Source organism: Euleptes europaea, chromosome 7 (genome assembly GCF_029931775.1).
Source record: "Euleptes europaea isolate rEulEur1 chromosome 7, rEulEur1.hap1, whole genome shotgun sequence".
Taxonomy (NCBI): domain Eukaryota; kingdom Metazoa; phylum Chordata; class Lepidosauria; order Squamata; family Sphaerodactylidae; genus Euleptes; species Euleptes europaea.
Genome location: NC_079318.1, coordinates 60,926,847 through 60,948,841, shown reverse-complemented (window position 1 = coordinate 60,948,841; position 21,995 = coordinate 60,926,847). Strand labels below are relative to the sequence as shown.

Here is a 21,995-nt window from a genome sequence, read left to right as displayed (position 1 = left end):
TTACATCCCTACCCTACAAGATTAGTTGTCTACTCTCTCCTGGAAACGAAAGTCATTCTTGAACAGTATGTGGGAGGGAGAGGGGAGCGCATGAAGCCTGAGGATTCCATAGGCTCGTTCCAGTAACTGCTTACCACAAAGTGTTAATGAAGGCATTGTTTGGCATCTGTCCTGTATTAGCCTCAGGCCATAGAGTGGATTGAAGCTAGAAGGGCTTTTCCTTAATATTTATGGCAGGTACATAGAAGACTCTACAGCCGCAGGGGAAACAAAGACTGAGAGAAGGTTGGGGGACAATTAAGAAAATATCTGTATTCTGTATTGTAGGAGGAAATGTTGAAGCAAAACGTTGAAGCCAAGTGAAAAACCAAGTATTGGAGGTATAATCGGCATTTCTGAAAAGCTCTGAATGTGTCATGTTTTCCCTTGACTTGAAGGCACTGGCATAGCTAGGGCATTATCAAATGTTATGCTAAAAAGTGGCATTGAGCCACTATCCTGCTTTGGTACCATGTGTGAAGGCAGGATGGAAGAGAGCCATTTTGAAAATGAATGTATACTTTGGAGAGTATCTTTGTGTTGCATTACAGATGGATGCAGGCAAATCCAGTTTAATCCTCAGAGTAAAACTATTCCACTTAAGTCAACCTAATATAACTATTCTGCTCCTATATTCAGCCCATCTAAAGGGGATTAGAGTAGTTGGGCTGCACCAAAACAAAACCTTGGATACTTAACTGTGAGAGTTCCTTCTGCTTTGAGGTTAGGAGGGTATCTTGGAATGGGTGGTTCCCATCAATTGCTCAAGGAAGCAAGCACAATTTCTTCAACTTCCTGCCTCCTGGGTGGGAGTCTCCCAGTTTCAGTCTGGTTACTTCATGAGCTAATGAACCCAAGAACAGGAAGGAACAGAACCAAGACTAAATATCATCCAAAATATTTAATTTACGGTTTGAAGCAAACCTGGAGTAATATAGAATCATAGAGTTGGAAGGGACCACCAGAGTCATCAAGTCCAACCCCCTGCACAATGCAGGAAATTCACAACTACCTCCCCCCCCCACACACACACACCTAGTGACCAGAAGATGGCCAAGATGCCCTCCTTGGGTAAGGGAGTTGGGATAAGCGGGGGTAAGGGAGTTGGGATGACTTGTTGGCCTGGGGCCCCTTCAAAAGGAGCTTCTGGTGCTTGAGCAGTGGTCTACCTTTGATCTGGTCTGATCTGGAATAAGGTATGATAGGAATAAAAGGATTGGGGAAGGTAGGTTCTCGTATTTTCTCGCCACAGACTTCTGGGCATGGCCTTTTTTTGTCACTGGTTTCAACCAGGGTCTTGTCAACACAGTACCCAAACAGCCTCTTGCACTGGAATGGATATGCTATTACCATGGTCTTAGAATGGAGATCCTCTTGCCTCATGCAAAGCTGTAGGGTGCGTTTGGCCATAGAAGCCTCTGCCGTAGAACAGGATGCAAAAGTCATTGCATCCAGGGAAGTGTCCACCAGGAAGGTGACCACCTTGAGAACACAGTTGATGCTGGGAATGAGTTGGACCAGTTTCTGGCCCCACGTGATGGCTGCTGTAGAGATTAAGGTGGAGGTTGCTGATGCCCTGATGGTCATTGCCGCTGCCTGATGGACCTTCTGCCATGTGCATTCCACTCTTCTGTCCAACCCATCCTTTATGGATTCAAAGCCATCCTCTGAGACCAGGCCAGTGGACTGTAACAGTTATTGGAGTGTCCACTGGGGGACCTGCAACAAATCCATACCATGAAGGGCCAAGGAATAAAGCTTTTTGGTAACATTTGGAAACTGCTTGTTAGATACAGGCTTGGCCCACTATCCCTTCATCAGAGTTTCAAAGAACCCTGGAAAGGGAATGGACCTCTCTGAGGAGGGGTGCCATGGGAAAGAATTCCTTGTTCCCCTGGAACCTGGATTTACTCCTTGTGGGCTCATCCATGGAGTTACAGATTTCTGTGAGGTCTAAGGCCAGGATAGCTTTAAATAGGAGGGACAGGTAGTTGTCTGTGTTGAACAGGTATGTGGGCTGCCTAGTGACTATGGGCTCCACTTCTGAGGAGAACTCTCCTTCCTTCATCTCAGGTTCTGACTGTGAGAATACGCTTTCCATCCCTGAGGGACTGCCGTGGGCCCTGGTAGGGGTGGCAGCAGAGGGAAAGGCTTGCAGGCTGGCTTAGTGGGCCACTGTAAGCAAGGATCCCGATGGGAGGAAGTGTGCCCCTCCCTACGCCTGGTCCCTTCTCTAGGGGCAGGGGAGGGTGACCTCAGGTTGGAGCACTTGGAGTCCTGAGATGGGGTGGGGGAGGAGCGCTCTTGTATCCTTTGCAGCTTTTCCATCATGGCTCTCCTTTGAAACTCCATTATCTCAGTGGAGGAAGGGTTCCGCCCCACCCACCCACACTGCAGAAGGTGGGGGGGAGACTGAACATTACCCCCTCGAAGATCTGCTCTGGTGGTAAGGGAGTCCATCTGTGCCTGGGGGGGTTCCAACAGAGGTGCCTGTCATGCCATCGTAGACCCCCGAGAGTGCCATTTGCACTTGAGGCACTTTGTGCCCTTTTTAGGCCATCATAGGCCCCCTCCACTGGCAGCCAAGAGAGCCGTTTGCACTTGCGGTGCCATTTTTTTCTCCTTTTTATGGCATGTTTTCAGACGCTTTTCTTGAGCCTTCCTAGTCAGCTGACATGTGTAGCTCCAAAGTCTCCGAGGCTTGCTGAGCAGCCATTATGAAGGGAGGGGAGTGGAAAGAAGCTGCAGAGACAGAAGAAGCAGAAGGAGAGGAACCGAGGAGAGGCTTGAAGAAGGGAGAAAGAACAGGTTGGAAGAGGATAGAAGTCTCTCTCTAAAAATTTGAGGTCACTCTGAGGAGACCGCCAAGGAGCCTGCTCAGAAGCTACACTCCCAGTCGAGGCAGGAATCAAAACTGAAACTGGGTGACTCTCACCCATGAGAGAGGAAGTTGAAAAAATTGTTCCTGCCTCCCTGGGTAATTGGTGGGAATCACCCATTCCAAAATGACTTCCTCCTCAGAGTGAGAATTTGCATTCTGTCTTTTGATGTATCTTCATTTAAGTGCTGTGACATGTCACAAGTAAGTCTATGACCAAGGCTTTATGGTTCTTTAAGCGCACAGGGGGGAAAGGCCCAAGTGCAATACTGAGCTCAGAATTCAGTTTCTTAAGGGTCTACCCATGGCACCTCCAGTTACAAGACCTTCAAAAGCAGGGCTGGGAAAGATGCCTGGCCGAAACCCTAGAAAGCTACTTCCAGTTTGAATAGACAGTACTGGGCAAGGTGGACCAAAGATTGGACAGAGTATAAGGCAACATCATACATTCAAATGGTATGGGCAAGGCAGGTTGTTGAATTCTACTTGTCTTAATGAAGAATTTTAATTGTTTGGGAGCAGAATTTATTTTTAAGCATGAAGTACATACATCCCTGGGGGTGAGCCTTGCTGTCTCCTAGGGAAAGATCCAAATTTTGAAATTTGATCCAGGAGACAGACACAATCTTGAAACTTGTTTGTGACTTGTTGGGGATTGAATGACTCGTCCCGAAGGCAAGAATCCCCTAATGGTACTGTCCTTATCTCATCATTCTGAATCCACACCAAATAAATAAATAAAGGAGGTTGTCTGTGAAGTGCATTTACATGGCAGCTGCCTATAGTCCTAGCTAGCACTGTAGTTTACAACCTGTGCTTTGAGAAGTTTCTTAGGAACAGGAAGATACCTTTTTCCCCCCAACACACCTTGACCACAGGAAACCTAATGTTCCAGACCACACACTCCAAGCACATAAGGGATCCCCTTTGCTGTGTCTTGCACATTTGGGAAGCAGCTTTCATGTGGTGCTCCCCCATATGGCCGAGATGTGTGTGTGACTGCTACAGCCATGTGGGGTTTCCCTCTGGTGGGATTGGGTAGGAAAGATCCACATGGCTATCCCCATTTATTGGCACAAATACTGCAGCTGCATAGGCCAGCATCCCAAGCAAATGGTGTGGTGTGTGTGTTTCTAAAGGCTCTGGGGATTGAGTGTGTTGCATGAACACCATGTGAGTGTGCTTTTAGCCTCTCGGTGGATGAAATGTTACGGTGATCAGAGAGCTTCAACAGAAGAGCTAAGAAAGATGACAGTGTGGTTATATTCCTGTAGAACAGGAAGGCAGTTCAGCTGGCCTTGCAGTTTGAGTGCAGAAGATGTTACTATCTTCCTGTGGTGTACCTAGAGAGAAAAAGGAAGTTTTGATTTCCACAAGACTGACATTAGTGGGGAATTTTTGTGTCTTATCTTTTATTTTTCAAGAATTATCTTCAATGTCGTTTGAGGAACTGCTGAAATTAAGAAACAAGGTTGGAACCAAGGCTTATCAGCGGATGGCTATTGAGAAGACAGCAAAAAAACCCACGAAACCGAAGGAGAGGCAATCTTCAAATAAACACAGGTGAATGTGATTCCCTTCGCTCCCCAAAGTACAGAGCAGATACCTGCTCTCCTGGGTTCCACTGAAGAATTCTCAAATCCCTGTTCTGCTAGGTAAAAGGCTTAGAGATTTCTAAATTGCCTCTGGAGAGATACTAGAAAGAAGAGCAACATGCTTTCAGAGGGGGTTGGTTTTTTTAACACAGAGGTTCCGTTCCAGGTGCTTCTCTCTGCATTTGCAAATATCTTTCTTGGTAGGCCATGCTTTTCTAAAGAATGAACAGTCTAAGATTTTGATGGGCTGCAGTGTTTGTCAGTAGCAGTAGAAAAGAGCAAGAGTCCAGTAGCACCTTGAAGACTACCAAATTTCTGCCAGGGTATGAGTTTCCGTGAGCCACAGCTCGCTTCTTCAGAAAGCTCATACTCTGCCAGAAGTTTCGTTAGTCTTTAAGGTGCTACTGGATTCTTGCTCTTAACAGTCTAAGGGTCTACCTTACAGCTTGCCCTGCTGGAGCTGATACCTTAACCTTGCTGCATTTCCTCTCCCCACCCTCAAATATGACCTGGCATTTAATGATTCCTTCCCTTTATTCTGAGACTCTGTGAGATCCTGTTACAAGGCCACTTGGCCCTTGCTTATGTTTGCAGCTCCTCACCCTTTAGTGTGTTCTGTAAATGTCACTGATGTGATGACTAATTTGGACATTAAAGAAGACAGGAACAAAAAAAACAGACCATGATGCTCTTTCCCCGGTCCCCTCCCTGCAGTTCTACGCATTTACTGTGTGCCATTACCCTTTGCTCCTGGTCCTGAAGCCAGGTTTCAGTCCACATAAGTGTCTGATCCAAGGTAATCGCAGCAGACATCTGCTCTTTACTCCATCAGTTCTCCCTCATCTGTTTTCAACTTCCAGCTGAGAGCATCTTTTTGTCCCTTCCCCTCCCCCATTAGTACCTTGTGCTGTTCTTTCACCTTCTACCTGAGGCTCTTCCTGGGCTCTCCAGACAATGCCATAAGCTTCTCAAATGTCTTCCCTATTATGGGTTATTTATTTCTATTTTTAACTCTCCAAAGCCTTTTGAGAGATGCTTTGTTCAAAAGCCCCCATGTAGCTGGAATCAAATCAGATGTACCTCTTTTTTTGTTTGTTTAAGGGAACACTCCTAAAATTCTGCTCTGTTCACTGGTGCGTTATAGAATGAAATTGGATTCAGAAGCAACCCAACACCGTGACTTAAAAAAAAAATGAACTGAGCAGGATTTCTAAAAATTTCCTGCATGCTGATCAGAAGCCAGTGTGTAGTAAAAAAATGAAAAGGAACAGTATCCAATGAACTGCGGGAGCCTAATCAGCTCGAGAAATCCCACAGGGGACGTGGAACGGTAGATCCAGCCACAATACTGCTGTGGTTTATTCTTTGCCCTCTTTTCCTACCTGCTGTAGAAAGCAGCACATTCTAGTTCTGCTTCAAAGCCACTTGAGGAGAGGGGGCTGAAATGGACCATAGCAGTAGTGTTGCTGCTAAAGCAAAAGATGCTTTCTCTGAAACAAGAGCTGGCATTCCTTTCTGTGGGACTGTAATACTGTCATTAATTGCTGTTTGGGGGAACCATCTTCACATCTAACTAATAAAGCTTCATAATTCCCATGCAGCACTTTACTGGTTTTTAGAAGGAAAGATGAGCTCACTTTCATTCTTTGGCCTTCTTACATTTAATTTGTTTCCAAGTTTAAGGCTGGGGCTTGGCATATCCCCTAAAGAAGCGGGTTTTTGGAGAGCTCTCTTCCCAGGAATAGCTGTATGCCTTTCTTTTTTTACTGTACCTGGAGGCTACTTACTGTATAAAAGCTGCAGCTCCTACAAAACGAGTATGACTTTTGTTAATGCCACCACTGAATAAAGCATAGCTGTCATGTTTTAAGGCTGCTTAAGGATTTTTTCAGTGTTTTGTTAAATGTTAGTGTTGGCAATGCATATTGGTGATGCCACATTGGTCCAAGAGGTGACAAAAAGACAAAGTGGGCAACGCAATAACTTTGCTGCACCAGCCTCTTGGAGAGAATTTCCGAGCTTCCCAAGAGTTCTTTCTGCTTTTGTCTTCAGGATTCCTAACTTAATTGGCTAGTGTGGGTTGAACATTCTATGAAAGGTGATAATAAGCCAGCAATAATTCTCACGGAGGAGAGAGGTAGCAAGTAATAATGCTAAGCTGTTGACCTTGTCTGAACTCTTGCTTTGCACCAATTAACTATAGTATTTACTTATGTAGTTAGTTAATATCCTGACAATTCTATTTGAACCTGCTCATGGCAGACAACAAAATCAAAATAGCACAAAGCAGTTGCGGGGGTGGGGTAAGGGGAGTATTCTGATTTATATATGACACATGCAAGGTAAAAATGGCACGATACTTATTTTTCTTAATATTTATTCATATACTGCTTTTTTAATGTAAAACATTGGGTGGTGAACCACATTAGGCCATTGATACAGGCTTTCAGCTTTGAAACACAAATGACACTAAACCGAATTTACAGCTGACTTAGGGGTTAAAATGACCTTACTGCGGCATTAAAAGCTTTCCTAAGGAGGAGAGCCTCCTGCCCCTCCCCCAAATTCTAGTAAACCTGCGTGGCAACAGAAAAGGCTTTCTGTAAAAGGAGGAGCAGTGACTGAAAAAGGCCTGCCCTTTGCCCTACTCAGTGAAGATTCTCTGGAAGGGCATTTGTGACAAGATCACATGAGTGGAGTCATTATCTCAGGTTAACTGGAGGGGCTGTGGCTCAGTGGAAGAGCCTCTGCTTTGCATGCAGAAGGTCACTGGTTCGATCCCCAGCATCTCCAGTTAAAAGGACCAGGCAGTAGGTGATGTGAAAGACCTCTGCCTGAGACCCTGGAGAGCCGCTGCCAGTCTGCTAGTACTGACTTTGATGGACCAAGGGTCTAATTCAATATAAGGCAGCTTCGTGTGTTCATGTGACTATTTAGGGGGGTTTAAAAGTCAACACCAGCACTTTCTGTTGGGCCTGGAAGCCTATTGGTAATTAGAACAGATCTCACAGCACTGACGTTATGTAATCTTGATAGTTTCTCCCCATTAAGAAATGGGCTGCTGCACTTTGCACCCCACAGCAAATTCTGAACATTCTTTGTGGAAACCCATCATGTATCAGATTGCTGTAGTCCAGCCTAGAGTTTACAAATGTCTGGATGATGGCTGCTGGAACCTCTGTCTCCTGAATATGTTGTAGTCATGGGACCAATCAACAATGATTTAAAAAAGCAGTTTAGGATATTTCAGGTATGTTGAACATCCCATTCTAGTTCAGGATGGGTCTCCTCCTCTTGAGATAGTGGCACAGATGACATTCTATCAATCTGAACTCCCCCCTCTTCTAAATACACAGAAACCAAATTTACTGGAATTTGGGGCTCAAAATAAAAGAATGACAGTTCATACTCAGGGAGCTCAGTTGAAGTGGCCTTTGGGGATTCAGGGTAGTACATAAAACCCATCAAATGAATCCTCAACCATGAGTAAATTTTGATATATAACTAAAAGTTGCTGGACTCAGTAAAAAGCTGTTGAAGAAGACAGCTGGATCAAAATCCAAAGAACAAATTTAACTTTAATTTGGAATTCTGTAACTTAATATAAACTATATAACTGCATTATAAGGGATATATTTTAGATTGGTCTGAGAAGCAATGTAATGTAAAGTTTATTAATAAAAATAATAAAGTTTATTGCTGGATTTTAGAGGTATTGAAATAATACATTTTGCATTTGATGTTCAAGAGGACTTTTTTGTTGGAAACTTTGGTCTCTCACCTTCATTTGGAGTAGTGCTTGCTTAATGAATTAATCTTTGTCCTGTAATTCTGACAGGAAAAGCTCTCTTTAAAAGTAATGAATGCAGGTGGAAAGGGAACAGAATGTTAAGAACACTTAATCAGATGTGCACAGCCTGGAAGATTTTTTTTCTTTATTACTCTGTTCCATTATACACACTGATTACATAAATTAAAGTGCCATACAAATTGCAGACATCTCAGTACAGTCTATTAGAATCTTCTGCCAATAGAATCACAATGTTTTCTTGGGTTCCCATATTTACACGTAACATTCCTTATGCATTCTAATGGAGAGCTGTAGATCACAAAAGATTATACCACAAATAAATTAAGGTGCTGCAAGGCGTTGTTATTTTGGCTGCAACAGACAAGCATAGCTTCCCCTCTGGAATGTACATGCAAAGGCCAAGAGGGTGTCTACTAAAGGTAGTAATTCCTTGTCCTTGGGAATCAAAACCCCACCCTCCACACAGGCATCAGCTCTCAGCTGGGAGTTACATGAAAGGAAGCAGGTAGCCTGCTGCTTGCTTCTTTTCAGGCAGGGGTGTAAAGGGAGGGAAGGCAAATGGATAGGGAGGGACTTCGCTGGCATGTCCTCTGAGACCAGTGTCACTCCCAAGGATCTTTTAAGCTGCAAGGGGGACTGCAGTTTAATTACTGTGGAGCAGGGAGGAATTAACTTAGAAGGATGCCCATATTCATCCCTCACAAATGAATGCTTCCCTATGTTAGAATCTACCTGGGAACTGCAATGAGAGTACCGAGGGTGCAGAGAAGAGTGAGGCATTGCTGGAGGGGACAGGCCCTTTACTTCCATCTCTGACACAGGGCCTGAAGCTCAGAGATGCTCACAGCCTATCCATCCACCAGTGGCAGCTGTTGGTGGGAATCACCTGCCAACTGCAAGTCCCCCTGGGCAATAGCCTTGCCCACTTTCCTGACATGTGGTGGCTGCCATATTGGGGAATGGTGCTCAGAGGAGCCTCAGATGTCATATCAGAAAGCTGCATGTGGCTCCTGAGCCACTGAGTGGGCATCACTGCTCTAGATGTTCTACTCAGGTAGGGTGTCTCAACATTTTTTAAAATATTCTTTGTCTCGAGCCATTTCTGGAGGATTCATTGTTGGATGGGAAGGGGTAGATTGTTGATTGCATTACTCCTAGGCATACGTTAGTCCCAAAACAAAGAAACAGGAAGGCGACTTGACCATAATCACATTCCAATGGGAAAGAACTCTCCATTTTTTAATGTGTGGGCCCTTCCCTTGGCTTTAAAAACGCAACTAGTCAGGATTGGTAGGAGAGGTTGTTTATCCAGCGAGGGATTGGACTGAGAACTTGCCAGTCACAGAAGTGAAATGAATCCAGAGGTGTAGCTGATCTGATCTGTTGCACCTGAATAGCTAAACTTTCATGGACTAGAGCCCGCTTTGCCAGTTTAATCCTTGAAAGCTTATGCTAGAATAAAAACTTGTTAGTCGTCTAAGTATGACAAGACTGCTGTTTATTTTTGTAGTTTCCAAAACTCATTTTTAAGGCAAAATTGAAATAAGCATTCTTAAGTGTAGAGCAATGAGTCAGATTGTGGAAAAATACAAGAACACTTGATACGCCCACATAGTTGTCCGACAGGAAGGAAGGAATTCCTCTGGAGAACTTACAGGACACTCAAAACTGAATTAGCATCACTTTTCTAACAAGAAGGGGGGGTGGGACTTGAGACTTCTGCTGTTGAGTGACAGACGTTGATCCTTAAAGTAAATTAAATACTCTCACATATCAGCAGCTTGAAAATGGGACTTTTGGCTTTAGAAATGTAGTGCTGCTTGGGATAAAATGACCAAAGCTTATAAAACCCATCCAATTTCTGTTACTGGGCTGCAGGCTTTAATTAGAATAGTCAACTAAAGGCTTGGTTGATTAAGTGGTGGTGGCAGTTTTCATCAGTAGGGCTGAAAATTCTAGGTGTAGTTGTTTGTTCTCTGTAGCTACATTGGTCTTGGTGCATTAATATAACACTAGGGGTTCCCAGGCTAGCCCGAGCTTTTCAGATTTCAGAAGCTATGTAGGGTCGGCCTCAATTAGTATTTGGATGGGAGACCACAAAGGAAGTCTGTGGTCTTGACACAGAGGCTTCTGAACATCTCTTGCCTTGAAAACCCTGCAGCATCACCATAAGTCTGCTGCAACTTGATTAACAAAGTACAAGCTTCTGTTTATTAAAATGTTAGTTGTATCACATTTTCTTTAGTCTCTCCAAAAGCATCTATACTCAGGTTCTGATAATAATTGCACATTTGTTTAAATGTGTGTGTGTTGTATGCCATCAAGTTGTTTCTAACTTATGGCGACCGTATAAATGAATGACCTGCGAAACATCATGTCTTGCTCAGGTCTTGCAAATTAAAAGCCGTGGCTTCCTTCATTGAGTCATTGTTTAATTATAGTGATCAATTAAATTGTTGGTTGAAAGGCAAACAATTAATGGCTAAAATTCTGTAATTTCTTGTCAGCCCTTACATAAGTAGCATTAAACATAAGGAAGCATAATACTGAGTGTGGCCCAAATATACACTGAGTCTATTTTAGCAATAATGCATCTATCCTAGGATTATTGAGATCTTTTGTTCCAGAATTCAAAAGATAGAGTTTAACACTGCATTAATGTGCTTTTTAAATTCCCCCTTGTATTTTAAGATAATGGGCAAATATGTACTTCTCAAACACTTTTCAGTTGCCTTCAATAAGCATTTAGAATCTTCTGATTTCTTCCAATAGTCTACAGAGTGGATAAACAAACTCCTGGTTGTGGCATTCATTTAATATAGTATTTAGAGAAGTTGTTCTAAGAATCAAGCTGCCTGGGGTAGAAAATGTCTCTGGCTTTCTGTCTAACCAAGAGTGTGCTTTCTTTGACCCTCAGGCCGTTGGAAATATCAGCCAAGAAGCCGGTCCCCTTTCTGCGGCAAGTGGTGCCTGTTAAAAAGAAGGTTGGTAGCCTTGAGTCTCTGGCGAGAAATAAGCAAACAAGGAGGAAAGATGGGATGATAATATTTGATGGAGTAGTGCACTGAAACCTGCCTGGGGGGGGGGGGATATCACAGATTTTTATGATGTGAGAAGGCTGATGACTTCGTAGGCAACAGACCAAACAGTGCTGTCTAAGGTGAAGTGAGGAAAGTTCCAGGGAGTGTGACGGAACTGGCCCTGCTCCCAAAATATAAAATGGTGGGGGCACTAGAAGAGAAAGATCACATTGCTCAGATTTAGATGCTTACTCCCCGTTCATCCTTCATAGGTACCTCGAGATCCGCGTTTTGATGACCTCTCTGGGGAGTATAACCCTGAGGTGTTCGAAAAGACCTATGCTTTCTTGAACGACCTCAAAAAGAAGGAAAAGGAGGTAATGCTGCAGCTGCCGCCACCTAGTCTGTAGACACCATGCCTACAAGAGGAGTGTGTCGATCTGAGTACCTCTTCCTCAGATTGGAGAGTCACTTTACTAATTCTTCCTTCGACAGGTAGTTCAGAAGCAGCTGAAAAAATGTCGGAACGTGGAACAGCAAAACAAGCTGCAACAGCTCCTGAAACGTATGGTGAGTAGGTGCCCCGATGAATTACAATCAGCCTGTGTTTTCTACCGAGATGTGGGAGGTGAGCAGAAGCAGGAGTGACCATTCAGCGGAAAGCTCCAGTGATGCTAATGAGATAGGGGAGAGGAGAAACCTTACACTGATTTGCACTGGAATGTTGATAACTTTCCCTTCTTTGCTGCTTAGACTCAGCAGGAGGATGCTCAGAAGAAACGCCAGAAGGAGCGAGAAAAGGACCTTGTCTTGAAGGAAGAGCAGAGGGAGCTGGCCAAGCAAGGGAAGAAGCCCTTCTATCTAAAGAAATGTACGTTTCATAAGAATGTTTAGCATGAGAAGAACCCTGCTGGAGCAGACCAGTGGTCCAGTTCAGCCTCCTGTCACACATAGATGCCAACCAGCTGCTCTGGAGGGCCAATAGATAGGACATAGAGGCCAAAATCCTCCCCTGAAGTAACCTCCTAGCAGTGGTATTCAGTGGTTTACAGAGCTAGAATAATATAACGTATTCCAAATGAGGCCACATCATAGGTCTACACAACGGCATTATATTATTGGCTGTCCCTCTCAGTCTTGGCCAGTTCTTACCCCATCAGCATATATTTGAAGATAGGCTTTTTTTGTTCCAGTATGCATCACCTTACATTATTTACATTGAACTTTATTTGCCATGTTATTGCCCACTCACCCAAATTTTTATTTACTTATTTGGAACCACAATATTAAAAATGTCGCTTAAAAGTAAAGTGTTAGACATAAGCAGCATAAAAATTGTCCATAAAATGTTAGCAAACAATTAAAATGCTGATAAGATAAAACCCTGGCAGAAGTCATGCTGATATTCCCTAGGCAGGCTTAGTTCTTCTGTGTGATTAGTAATTCTGTCTTTGATAAGTTTCTTTTAATTTACCTCGAACAAAAGTTAAATTAACTGGCCTGTAATTTCCAGGATTCCCTCTTTTTAAAAACCGGTGTAACGTTTGCTATTCTACAGTCCTCCAGTACAGCCACCCCTCTTAAGAGCAGTGGTTTGGAACAGTGGACTCTGACCTGGAGAACCTGGTTTGATTCCCCACTCTTCCATGAGCAGCGGATGCTAATCTGGTGAACCAGGCTGGTTTCCCCACTCCTACACTTGAAGCCATCTGGGTGACCTTGGGCTAGTCACAGCTCTCTCAGCCTTACCTACCTCATAGGGTGTCTGTTGTGGGGAGGGGAAGGGAAGGCGATTGTAAGCAGGTTTGATTCTTAAGTGGTAGATAAAGTCAGAATATAAAAACCAACTCTTCTTCTTCTTTCCTGCACTTGGGCTTCCTCTGAGTGTGGTTCTGCCTCCTGCAGCAGCCATGTGGTTGCCTCCAACCCCTGGGGCAGCCGTTTTGTAGTTGCACCTACCATCCTGTCAGAATTCCAGAGGTGCCCACAGGCTCAAAACGTTTGGGAATACTGTACTAGGGAATAATGGAAAGGAATTGGATGGTGAAATGGGGTGTGGGGTGTTCATTCTAATGGCGTTGACATTCAAAACTGTTTATATGTGCAGGACACGGGTATTAGAGGAGTCACTAAAATACTGTATTTTGATGGGAGAGTGTTGGAAGCAAAGAAGAGAATTTGAGTCAGGGATGGATAATGCCATTATGAACAGTTATGACTTCTTCCCTTTTGCTCTGTAGCTGATAAGCAGAAATTGGAACTAGCTGAGAAGTACAAGGAGCTAAAGAAGAATGGGAAGCTGGAGAGTTTCCTGAGCAAGAAGAGGAAACGGAACGCTGCTAAGGACAGAAGGAAACTGCCTTCCAGGAAGCATGTGTAATTTTCCTGCCTATGCCTGGAGTTAGGGGGAGAGCTGCTGCTGCTGAAAGTCAGCAGTTGGCTGTTGACTAATGAACTTCAGGTAAGAGGGCATCCAGAAGTCCAGTTTCTAACAGTTTCTCTAGTACCATGGAAGGAGGATCTGCATCATCTGAACAAACGAGAAAGTGAGCAAAATTAAGCTCCCACCTCGGCAGAAGCCTCTGAAGGGTGAACTTTTATTCAGCCTCAGATGAGGATGGGGAGGAGAGGATTTGTATTGCTTGCCCAATTTCTTTCCCTCTTTCTTCCAGAGGCCAGAACCAGAGTTTAGCACACAGAGTGGTAGGCTCTGTTCCTCCCACGAGGTAATGCTTTTGCCCAGAGCCTTTCCTCTCCACCCCCCCACCACATAGCCTGAACAGACTTGGGAACTCCTTAAGTCTTCTTCTTCCTGCCTTCTCAGGGTCCCTTCTATTCCCTGTAGCCCATCGGGCAGCGTGCGTATCTTCTTGCTCCTATCTCGAAGCGTTGCTTGGCTCTCTTCCCAGCTGTTTTCTTTCTTGGGCTCTATAGGAGCCCACAGAATCCCCCAGTATGCAGCATGCCTTGGTTTCTCAGATAGGTACTGCATAAACAAAAACCCTCCCTAAAATAGTAACACTGCCATGCCTACAATGTTCCATCTGGAAGAAAGACAAATAGCTCAGAGGATTCTATTCATTGGGAAGGCTTGTATGTATATTTACAGCTTACTCAGGTTCTGGCTGAGGACAACTGCTTCCTTTCTTACAAATGTTCTGCGTTGGACTGGAAATTTCCTAGAAATGTTGCACAAAAGCAATAGGTTGTGGTGTACCATAAACAGACAGTTTGTATCTTCACACGGCTCCTCGGGTAACTGGTAGAATGTTTTGTAGTAACATTTCACTGAACAGATATCTTAAGTAAAATTTTAATAAAATCAAACTCTTGTCTTCCTTTGGAGCTCTTATTTTTTTCTTTTAATGCTGAACAAAAGAACTGATATATTCTCAGGAGACACAAGCATACAGTATTGCTTATTTCATTAGGACACAGACATTTACCACTGTTCCTTCACATGCCTTGTTCTGCTCTCTCGCTCTTTTGTTTACAATGGTTTGATCTTTTCAGCTAGTAATTGCTAGCATGGCTTCATTCGCCAACTGGATTCTTGTTGGGATTCCCCCCCCCCCCCCAGTGTTCTGAATCTTATTAGCTCTTTCGTTTGTGTCTTTTCTCTGTGCTCTTGATTGGTTGCTGTGTACCCTCATCTTGTGCAAAGAACACCTCTCCATTTGGGGAATGGCAGGAGACACTGAGGAATATCACAATTACTTTCCATCGGGGCTTGACTCATAAGTCACAAGGTGGGTTGGCCCTAAACTTTTCAGAGGGCCGCTTAGCTACTGTGTTTAAAACAATAGGTGAGATTTGCACCTTGGGTGCTGCTGGTGGTCAGGCAACATGTCTTGTGGATTTAATTAAGGGTCATCTGCCTTTCCCATTGTAATTCAAGTCTGTCTCATGTGAAACTGCCTTATACATAATCAGACCAATTTAAATTGTATAATTCTGCTGGCTGTGGATGTTGGGGGCAAAGAATGATGCTAAGCATTGAAGTCAGCGGTTAAAAGTACTGAATCTGGGAAACCCAGGTTTGAATCCCCACTCAGGCCATGGAAGCTTGCTGGGTGACCTTGGGCCAGTCACACACTCTCAGACTAACCTACCTTACAGGGTTGTTGCGAGGATAAAATGGAGGAGAGGATAATGATGTTAAGCCACTTTGGGTCCCCATTGAGGTGAAAGGCAGGATATAAATAAATAGATTAACCACTGGAAATCCTGCTCACATTCATCTGACTTCTGAAACTTCACTAAGTTGGAGTAGGATCTAGAAGACCGGGTTCTGATCTCTACTTTGCCATGGAAGCTTGCTGGGTGACCTTGGGCCAGTCACGCACTCTCAGCCTTAACCAATTTCACAGGGTTGTTGTGAAGATAAAATAGACAACAGGAGAATGTTGTCTGCCGTATTGGGTCTCCATTGGGGCAAAAAGTGGGGTATAATGAAGTAAATAAATACATTGGTCAAGCTCATCATAGCGGCCTTTATGCTTACAAAGAGGTTTGTTTTTACTTAAAAACAAAACATGAAACTTTCAGGAGTACAAATGTTGTGTCAGGGCTCTGTTTGTACAGTGCAGTCACAGAATCTACATTGTCATGTGATCCTAATTGGCCTCTTTAATTCTCAGCTGCAAACATCTTTGTGTGTGTGTGAGAGAGAAATAGAAATAGGGTTTGTTTTCACACACACACACACACATACACACACACACACACACACACACCAAATGCGCAGGATAACTGCAGCCCTACAAAAGTAGTTCCTCAGGAACAATGAGAGGATGGCTGATGAGAAGGAAGTTGCGGGGGGAGTAGATAGACATACAGTGCAATCCTATTTGAGTTACTCTGCACTGGAGTGACTGTACACGGTTGCACTGATAGAGTGGGTGCTGCAGACAGCTTGTGTTCATTGTTAAGCACCGTATTTTCCCAGGGAAAGGTACCTTCCTGTGTCACTTCTCAGTGGGAAATTGGCCACAGACATTGTGCAACATGTCCTGTTCCTGGACTAGTCATTCTCGCTCAGAGGGAGAAGGACATCTGTAGAATGGGTGTTTTCCGTTCCTCGTTCTCCGGGAGGCAGGACTCAAAACTCAACTTCCTGTCCCTTGAGGGAAACGCCCCTCCTTTCAGTTTTGTTTCCTGCCTCGTCGGGAGAGCAGCCTAGAGTCGCAGCTCTGCGCAGACCTACTAGATAATAGAAAATAATCTGATTACTTCCTCTTCTTCTTCTTCCTCTTCTTCCTATTCTACTACTATAATCACTTATCTACTACTAATTATCTATCCCTAATTCTGTCCTAAATTTAACCTACATTAGGATACCTGCCTTCCCGCCATTCCAAGATGGCGGACAAGCAGCCCGATCCCTTCATAGTCCCGGGGGATCTGGACCCGGGTCTTTTGCAGCCCACTCAAACTTCGCAGGAGCAGCCATCCTGCAGCTATACCTTCGAGGCTAAGGGTAAGCAAAAAGGGGGCCCCGGAGCGGGAAAGAGGAAGCGGACCGGCAACTCTAAAACTGGCAAAGCTAAACGCCTGCCTAAAGCCGATCGCACCTCTCCTTCTTCCACCGCGCCTACAAGCGGGAACAAAGGGAAAGACGCGGCGGCGCCCGCCCCGCAGGCCGCCCCAAAAATACGAGCCGACCAGACGGGCGGGGGAGAAACAGCAGCACACGCCGCTTCGGGTTTTGTAGCACGCGCCGCCGATATTCAAACCGCTACTAGCGATTACGGCGCGGCTATCGCCCCTCCCCTCTCCATGTTTGGAACCGGGGAACATTCAGCGGCGTCTGCCGCTCCTCCCTCCTTCAGCGCACGGGGGATTACCCAGGCGGTCGGCGTCTCGCCAGTCCCTTCCACCGCCATGCTCCAGGGCGTCTCGCCCCTGCTCAATCCCAGCGCGCTCATGGGCGTCTCGCCTCCTCCCCTCCCAGGCGTCTCGCCTCAAAATATACCCGGCGTCTCGCCTCAAATCGCCTCTGGCAACATTCTACCAATGAATCCTACCTTCCCCCCACCCCCCCCTGCTGGATACTAGCGGCCTCTCCTTTCTAAAAGCAGAGCTCTCTACCTTATTTAAGGAAGCCCTCACTGAAGGCATCAGAGCAGCACAAATAGCCTCCCCACCTCCATCCATCATGGCTGGGCACTCTGCACCCAGACCAGAGGAGAGATCCAGAGCTCAAACACTGGATCCTTACTCCAGTCAATTAATAGGGAAGGGACGTAGGACCACTGTTGCTACTCAGGACAATGTCTTGCAACAGACCACCTCCCCTTTTTCTTCTGAAGACGAAGGGAGTGACAAAGAGGAGGGCGAGTTCTCTTCAGAGGGCGAGGAGATCCCTGACCAACCAAAACAAAATAGAATCTTTAATACTGAGGAATTTCCCCTGTTAATAACTAAGACGCTTGCAGCGTTGGACCTCTCAGCAGAACCTGATAAGCAATCAGAGCAGCAAAAGAGAGGATCCAAGGAATTTTTCCATATGCATGAAGCCCCAGACAGGACAGTCCCTGTCCCAGACTATTTCCTGTCCTTACTAAAGGCAGAATGGGACAAACCGATGGCAACCAAACAGGTCCCCCTAGCCACTAGAAAGTTATACTCTATAGCCAATAGCACAGCTGATCTGCTACAGGTCCCTTTAGTGGAGTCACCAGTTACAGCTCTACACTCTTCAGATCTGGTCACTGAGGAGGGTTTAGTGATGATCAGAGACCCAGCTGATAGGAAGACGGAATTAGCATGTAAGAAGTCTCATCAGGCGTCTGCTCTAGCCATAAGCTCCTCCATAACATCGGCCCTGGTTTCCAGAGCGGCCATCATATGGACTCGCAAGCTAGCTCAACTTATTCCGGCAGAGGAGAAAAATGCCCAGGAGGGATTGTCAAGAATTCTGAGAGCTGTGTCCTTCCTGGCAGACTCTACTCTAGATACGATGACATTCGCTGCTAGAGCCATGGCTACCGCCTCTTCCGCTAGAAGGGCGCTTTGGCTTCGACCTTGGCAGACAGAGCACAGATCTAAATCAGTCCTCATGGGATATCCTTACCAAGGGAAGAGGCTTTTCGGAGATAAACTGGACTCCATCCTGGTGGAAACCAGGGACAGAAAGAAGATGCTTCCCAAGAGTCTACGCAAGGACCCCAAAGGTTTCTCATCTAACACATCCTTTCGACCCTACCATACCCTCCAGCGGTTCAGACCAGAACAGAGAAGAGGCAATTGGAGTTCCAACCGTGGCTCCTTTCGAAGAACAGGTCGATTCTCTAGATCCAACAGATTCTCCAACTTCCAAGGGGAAAAAGGAGACAAGACTGCTCGCCAAGGCAAACAGTGACGCCAACCCACCTCCGGTGGGGGGCAGACTCACTCTATTTTACCCTCAGTGGGAAGCCTCCCAGCCAGACCCTTGGGTGCTTCGGCTAATACGTCAAGGCTATCAAATCGAATTTTTCAGACCTCCGTCAGATCGGATGAGAGTTTCACCGACCTCCAAGAACAGGGACAAACAACACAGGACCTCCCAGGCCATCCTACACCTTCAACTTATCAAGGCCATAGAACCGGTCCCACCATTGGAACGCTCCTTGGGAATCTACTCAATCTTCTTTACCGTGCCCAAGAGAGACGGCGGATGGCGTGCCATACTAGACCTCAAACACCTAAACAGGCACGTTCTCAAAAAGCGCTTCAGGATGGAAACCCTGAAATCCATCGCGGAGGCCCTAAGACCGGGAGACTTCCTCACCTCTATAGATCTGACAGAAGCCTACCTTCATATCTTAATTCACCCTCAACACAGAAGATTTCTAAGGTTCCAGTATCAAGGTCATCACTACCAGTTCCGGGCGCTCCCCTTCGGTCTGTCTTCAGCCCCACGAGTCTTCTCCAAGGTGCTGGTGACAGTGGTGGCACTGCTACGAAAAGAAGGAATACGTCTACATCCATATCTGGACGACGTACTTATTTGCGCTTCATCCACCGAGCAAAGCTCACTGCACACGCAAAGGGTACTGGAATCCCTAGAAACTCACGGATTCATGATAAACTTCAAGAAGAGCCATCTAGATCCCACTCAAAGACTCCGTCACCTAGGGGTCTACATAGACACGACAATCAACGCTCTCATCTTACCAGAGGACAAGATTCTCAAAATACACTCCATGGCCAAATCTGCCTTCAAATCCAGAACCGTAAGCCTCATGACCCTGGCGAAGTTACAGGGCCACATGATTTCCTGCATACCAGCTGTGCAATGGGCTCGCCTCAAAGCAAGACCTCTCCAGCGGTTCCTCAGAGCCCATCAGAAGCACATCATCCAGAAAAGGGACAGGTACCTAATCCTATCAAAGGCGGCCAGGTCCAGTCTCATCTGGTGGACACAACCAAACAATCTTTCCAAGGGTCTTCAATACATCAGACCCACCCCTTTGCAGATGTTCACAGATGCCTCCCTCTTAGGATGGGGTGCAACTCTACTTGGACAACCGGCGCAGGGGTTGTGGAACCCCTCCGAGCAGAGGCTACATATCAACATACTGGAAACCAGAGCTATATTCAAAGCCTTGCAACATTTCCAAAAACAACTGGTGGGCAAGGACCTGATGATCAGAACAGACAATGTGAGCGCAAAAGCTTACTTGAACAAGCAAGGAGGCTCCAGGTCATCGGCTCTCCACCGGGAAGCCACAGCAGTGTTGCTATGGCCGGAAACTCATCTCTCATCACTATGTGCAGAACACATCAGGGGAACCACGAACATACAGGCGGACTGGCTCAGCAGGCAACACCTAGACGAAGCCGAGTGGTCCCTCAACCCAGAAGTCTTTCCCCTCATCACTCGCCGATTCGGCACCCCACTAGTAGACCTTTTCGCCTCCAAGACCAATCACCAGCTCCCGAGATACTTCTCCAGGTACCAACAACCAGGGGCGGAACAAATCGATGCCCTCCTCTCCCCTTGGCCACAGGGTCTTCTGTATGCCTTCCCCCCCCTCCCTCTCATCCCGAGAGTCTTAAGGAGAGTCCGGCTTCTCAAGGCCTCAGTCATCATGGTGACTCCTCATTGGCCCCGTCGTCCATGGTTCCCGTCTCTGATAGAACTGTCCAGACACAACCACTGGAGGCTCCCGGACAGACCAGACCTTCTGATACAGGGCCCGATTTGCCACCCGGACCCGAATTGGTTTCAATTAACCGCATGGCTATTGAACGGAGCAGACTGTTAGACAAGGGTTACAACCCCGAGATCGTGTCCACCATTCTTGCGGCCAGACGGCCATCTACCCAACGGATTTACAACACCACATGGAAAGCCTTCGCTCGCTGGTGTAGACGGAAACACCGAAACCCCCTGAAACCACGCGCAGTCGGCATTCTAGCCTTTCTCCAGGACGGTCGCGTTCAGGGTCTGGCGCCATCCACTCTCCGCAGACAATTAGCAGCCATCGCAACTATAGTTCCAAAAGTTTCCGGATATTCTCTAAACAAACATCCCCACATTAAGTCCTTCCTGCGAGGGGTCAGCCTTGCCTCACCTCCAGTCAAACACAGATTCCCCTCATGGAGCCTCCATACCGTCCTCACGGCCCTCACTAAACCACCATTTGAACCACTCACTCAGATAGGTCTAAAGTGGCTACGCATGAAAACCCTATTCCTAACAGCGGTCACTTCGGCCCGCCGAGTATCAGAGCTGGGGGCCCTGTCAGTTAGACCAAACCTTTGCATTTTCCACAAGGACAAAGTAGTCCTTAGACCAGATCCTTCCTTTATCCCAAAACGCAACAGTCAGTTTCACAGGGAGCAAGAGCTAGTCTTGCCTTCCTTCTGTCCTAAACCTAAGACCATAACGGAAAAGGCCTGGCACTCCCTAGACCTTAGAAGAGCCCTCCATATATACATAGAACGCACGAAAGCAATCAGAAACTCTGATTCACTATTCATTAATCTCACAGCCCCTAACAAGGGCAAACCTATGTCTAGGGCATCCATCAGCAGAACCATCACACATTGCATCTCACAGGCATACAGAGAAAGCAACCTTCCCATTCCTTCAGGGGTCACAGCCCACTCAGTCAGGAGCGCGGCCACCTCCACCGCCTTCGATAGAGGAGCCCCACTGGAGGAAATATGCAAGGCCGCGACCTGGTCCTCCATTTCCACATTCGTGCGCCACTATAAGTTAAACGTATATGCCTCTGCGGACGCCGCCTTCGGCAGGCGCATCTTACAAAGTATACTCCAGGACGTCTAAACCCTACCCGGGCCGGGACAGCTCTTGTATGTCCCATTCTACAGATGTCCTTCTCCCTCTGAGCGAGAACGAGCCTTGGCTACTTACCGTGAAGGCTTCTTCTGCTCAGAGGGACGAAGGACATCTGGCCCACCCAGACGTCCTATCAACTCGATTGGAAGTTAGCAGACAGTTCCTTAATGCTCTACACTACAGGGTCTCCTCCTAAACCCTGTGATAGTTGCACGTTCTTAGATAGTTGCACGTTCTTAGTTTCTGTCGTTATTCAGGTGGTTATCCTCCATCTTTAATATTTATGTTTACCTATCCAACTTGAAATGTATTTACTCGGAAAGTCTTTAAACTGAAAGGAGGGGCGTTTCCCTCAAGG

The 21,995-nt window shown here is 46.1% G+C and overlaps 1 protein-coding gene across 1 annotated transcript in view; it reads left to right on the top strand.

The window, feature by feature from the left end:
* RRP36 (ribosomal RNA processing 36) overlaps positions 1-13,732 on the top strand; it is a 33,829-nt gene extending 20,097 nt beyond the window's left edge. The window contains exons 3-8 of the mRNA XM_056853064.1: positions 4,342-4,480; positions 11,241-11,307; positions 11,616-11,720; positions 11,839-11,913; positions 12,097-12,214; positions 13,584-13,732. Of these exons, the coding sequence (XP_056709042.1) occupies positions 4,342-4,480; positions 11,241-11,307; positions 11,616-11,720; positions 11,839-11,913; positions 12,097-12,214; positions 13,584-13,723 (644 nt within the window). The 3' untranslated portion in view covers positions 13,724-13,732. The remainder of the gene's footprint in view (positions 1-4,341; positions 4,481-11,240; positions 11,308-11,615; positions 11,721-11,838; positions 11,914-12,096; positions 12,215-13,583) is intronic.
* Positions 13,733-21,995: the final 8,263 nt, after the last annotated feature.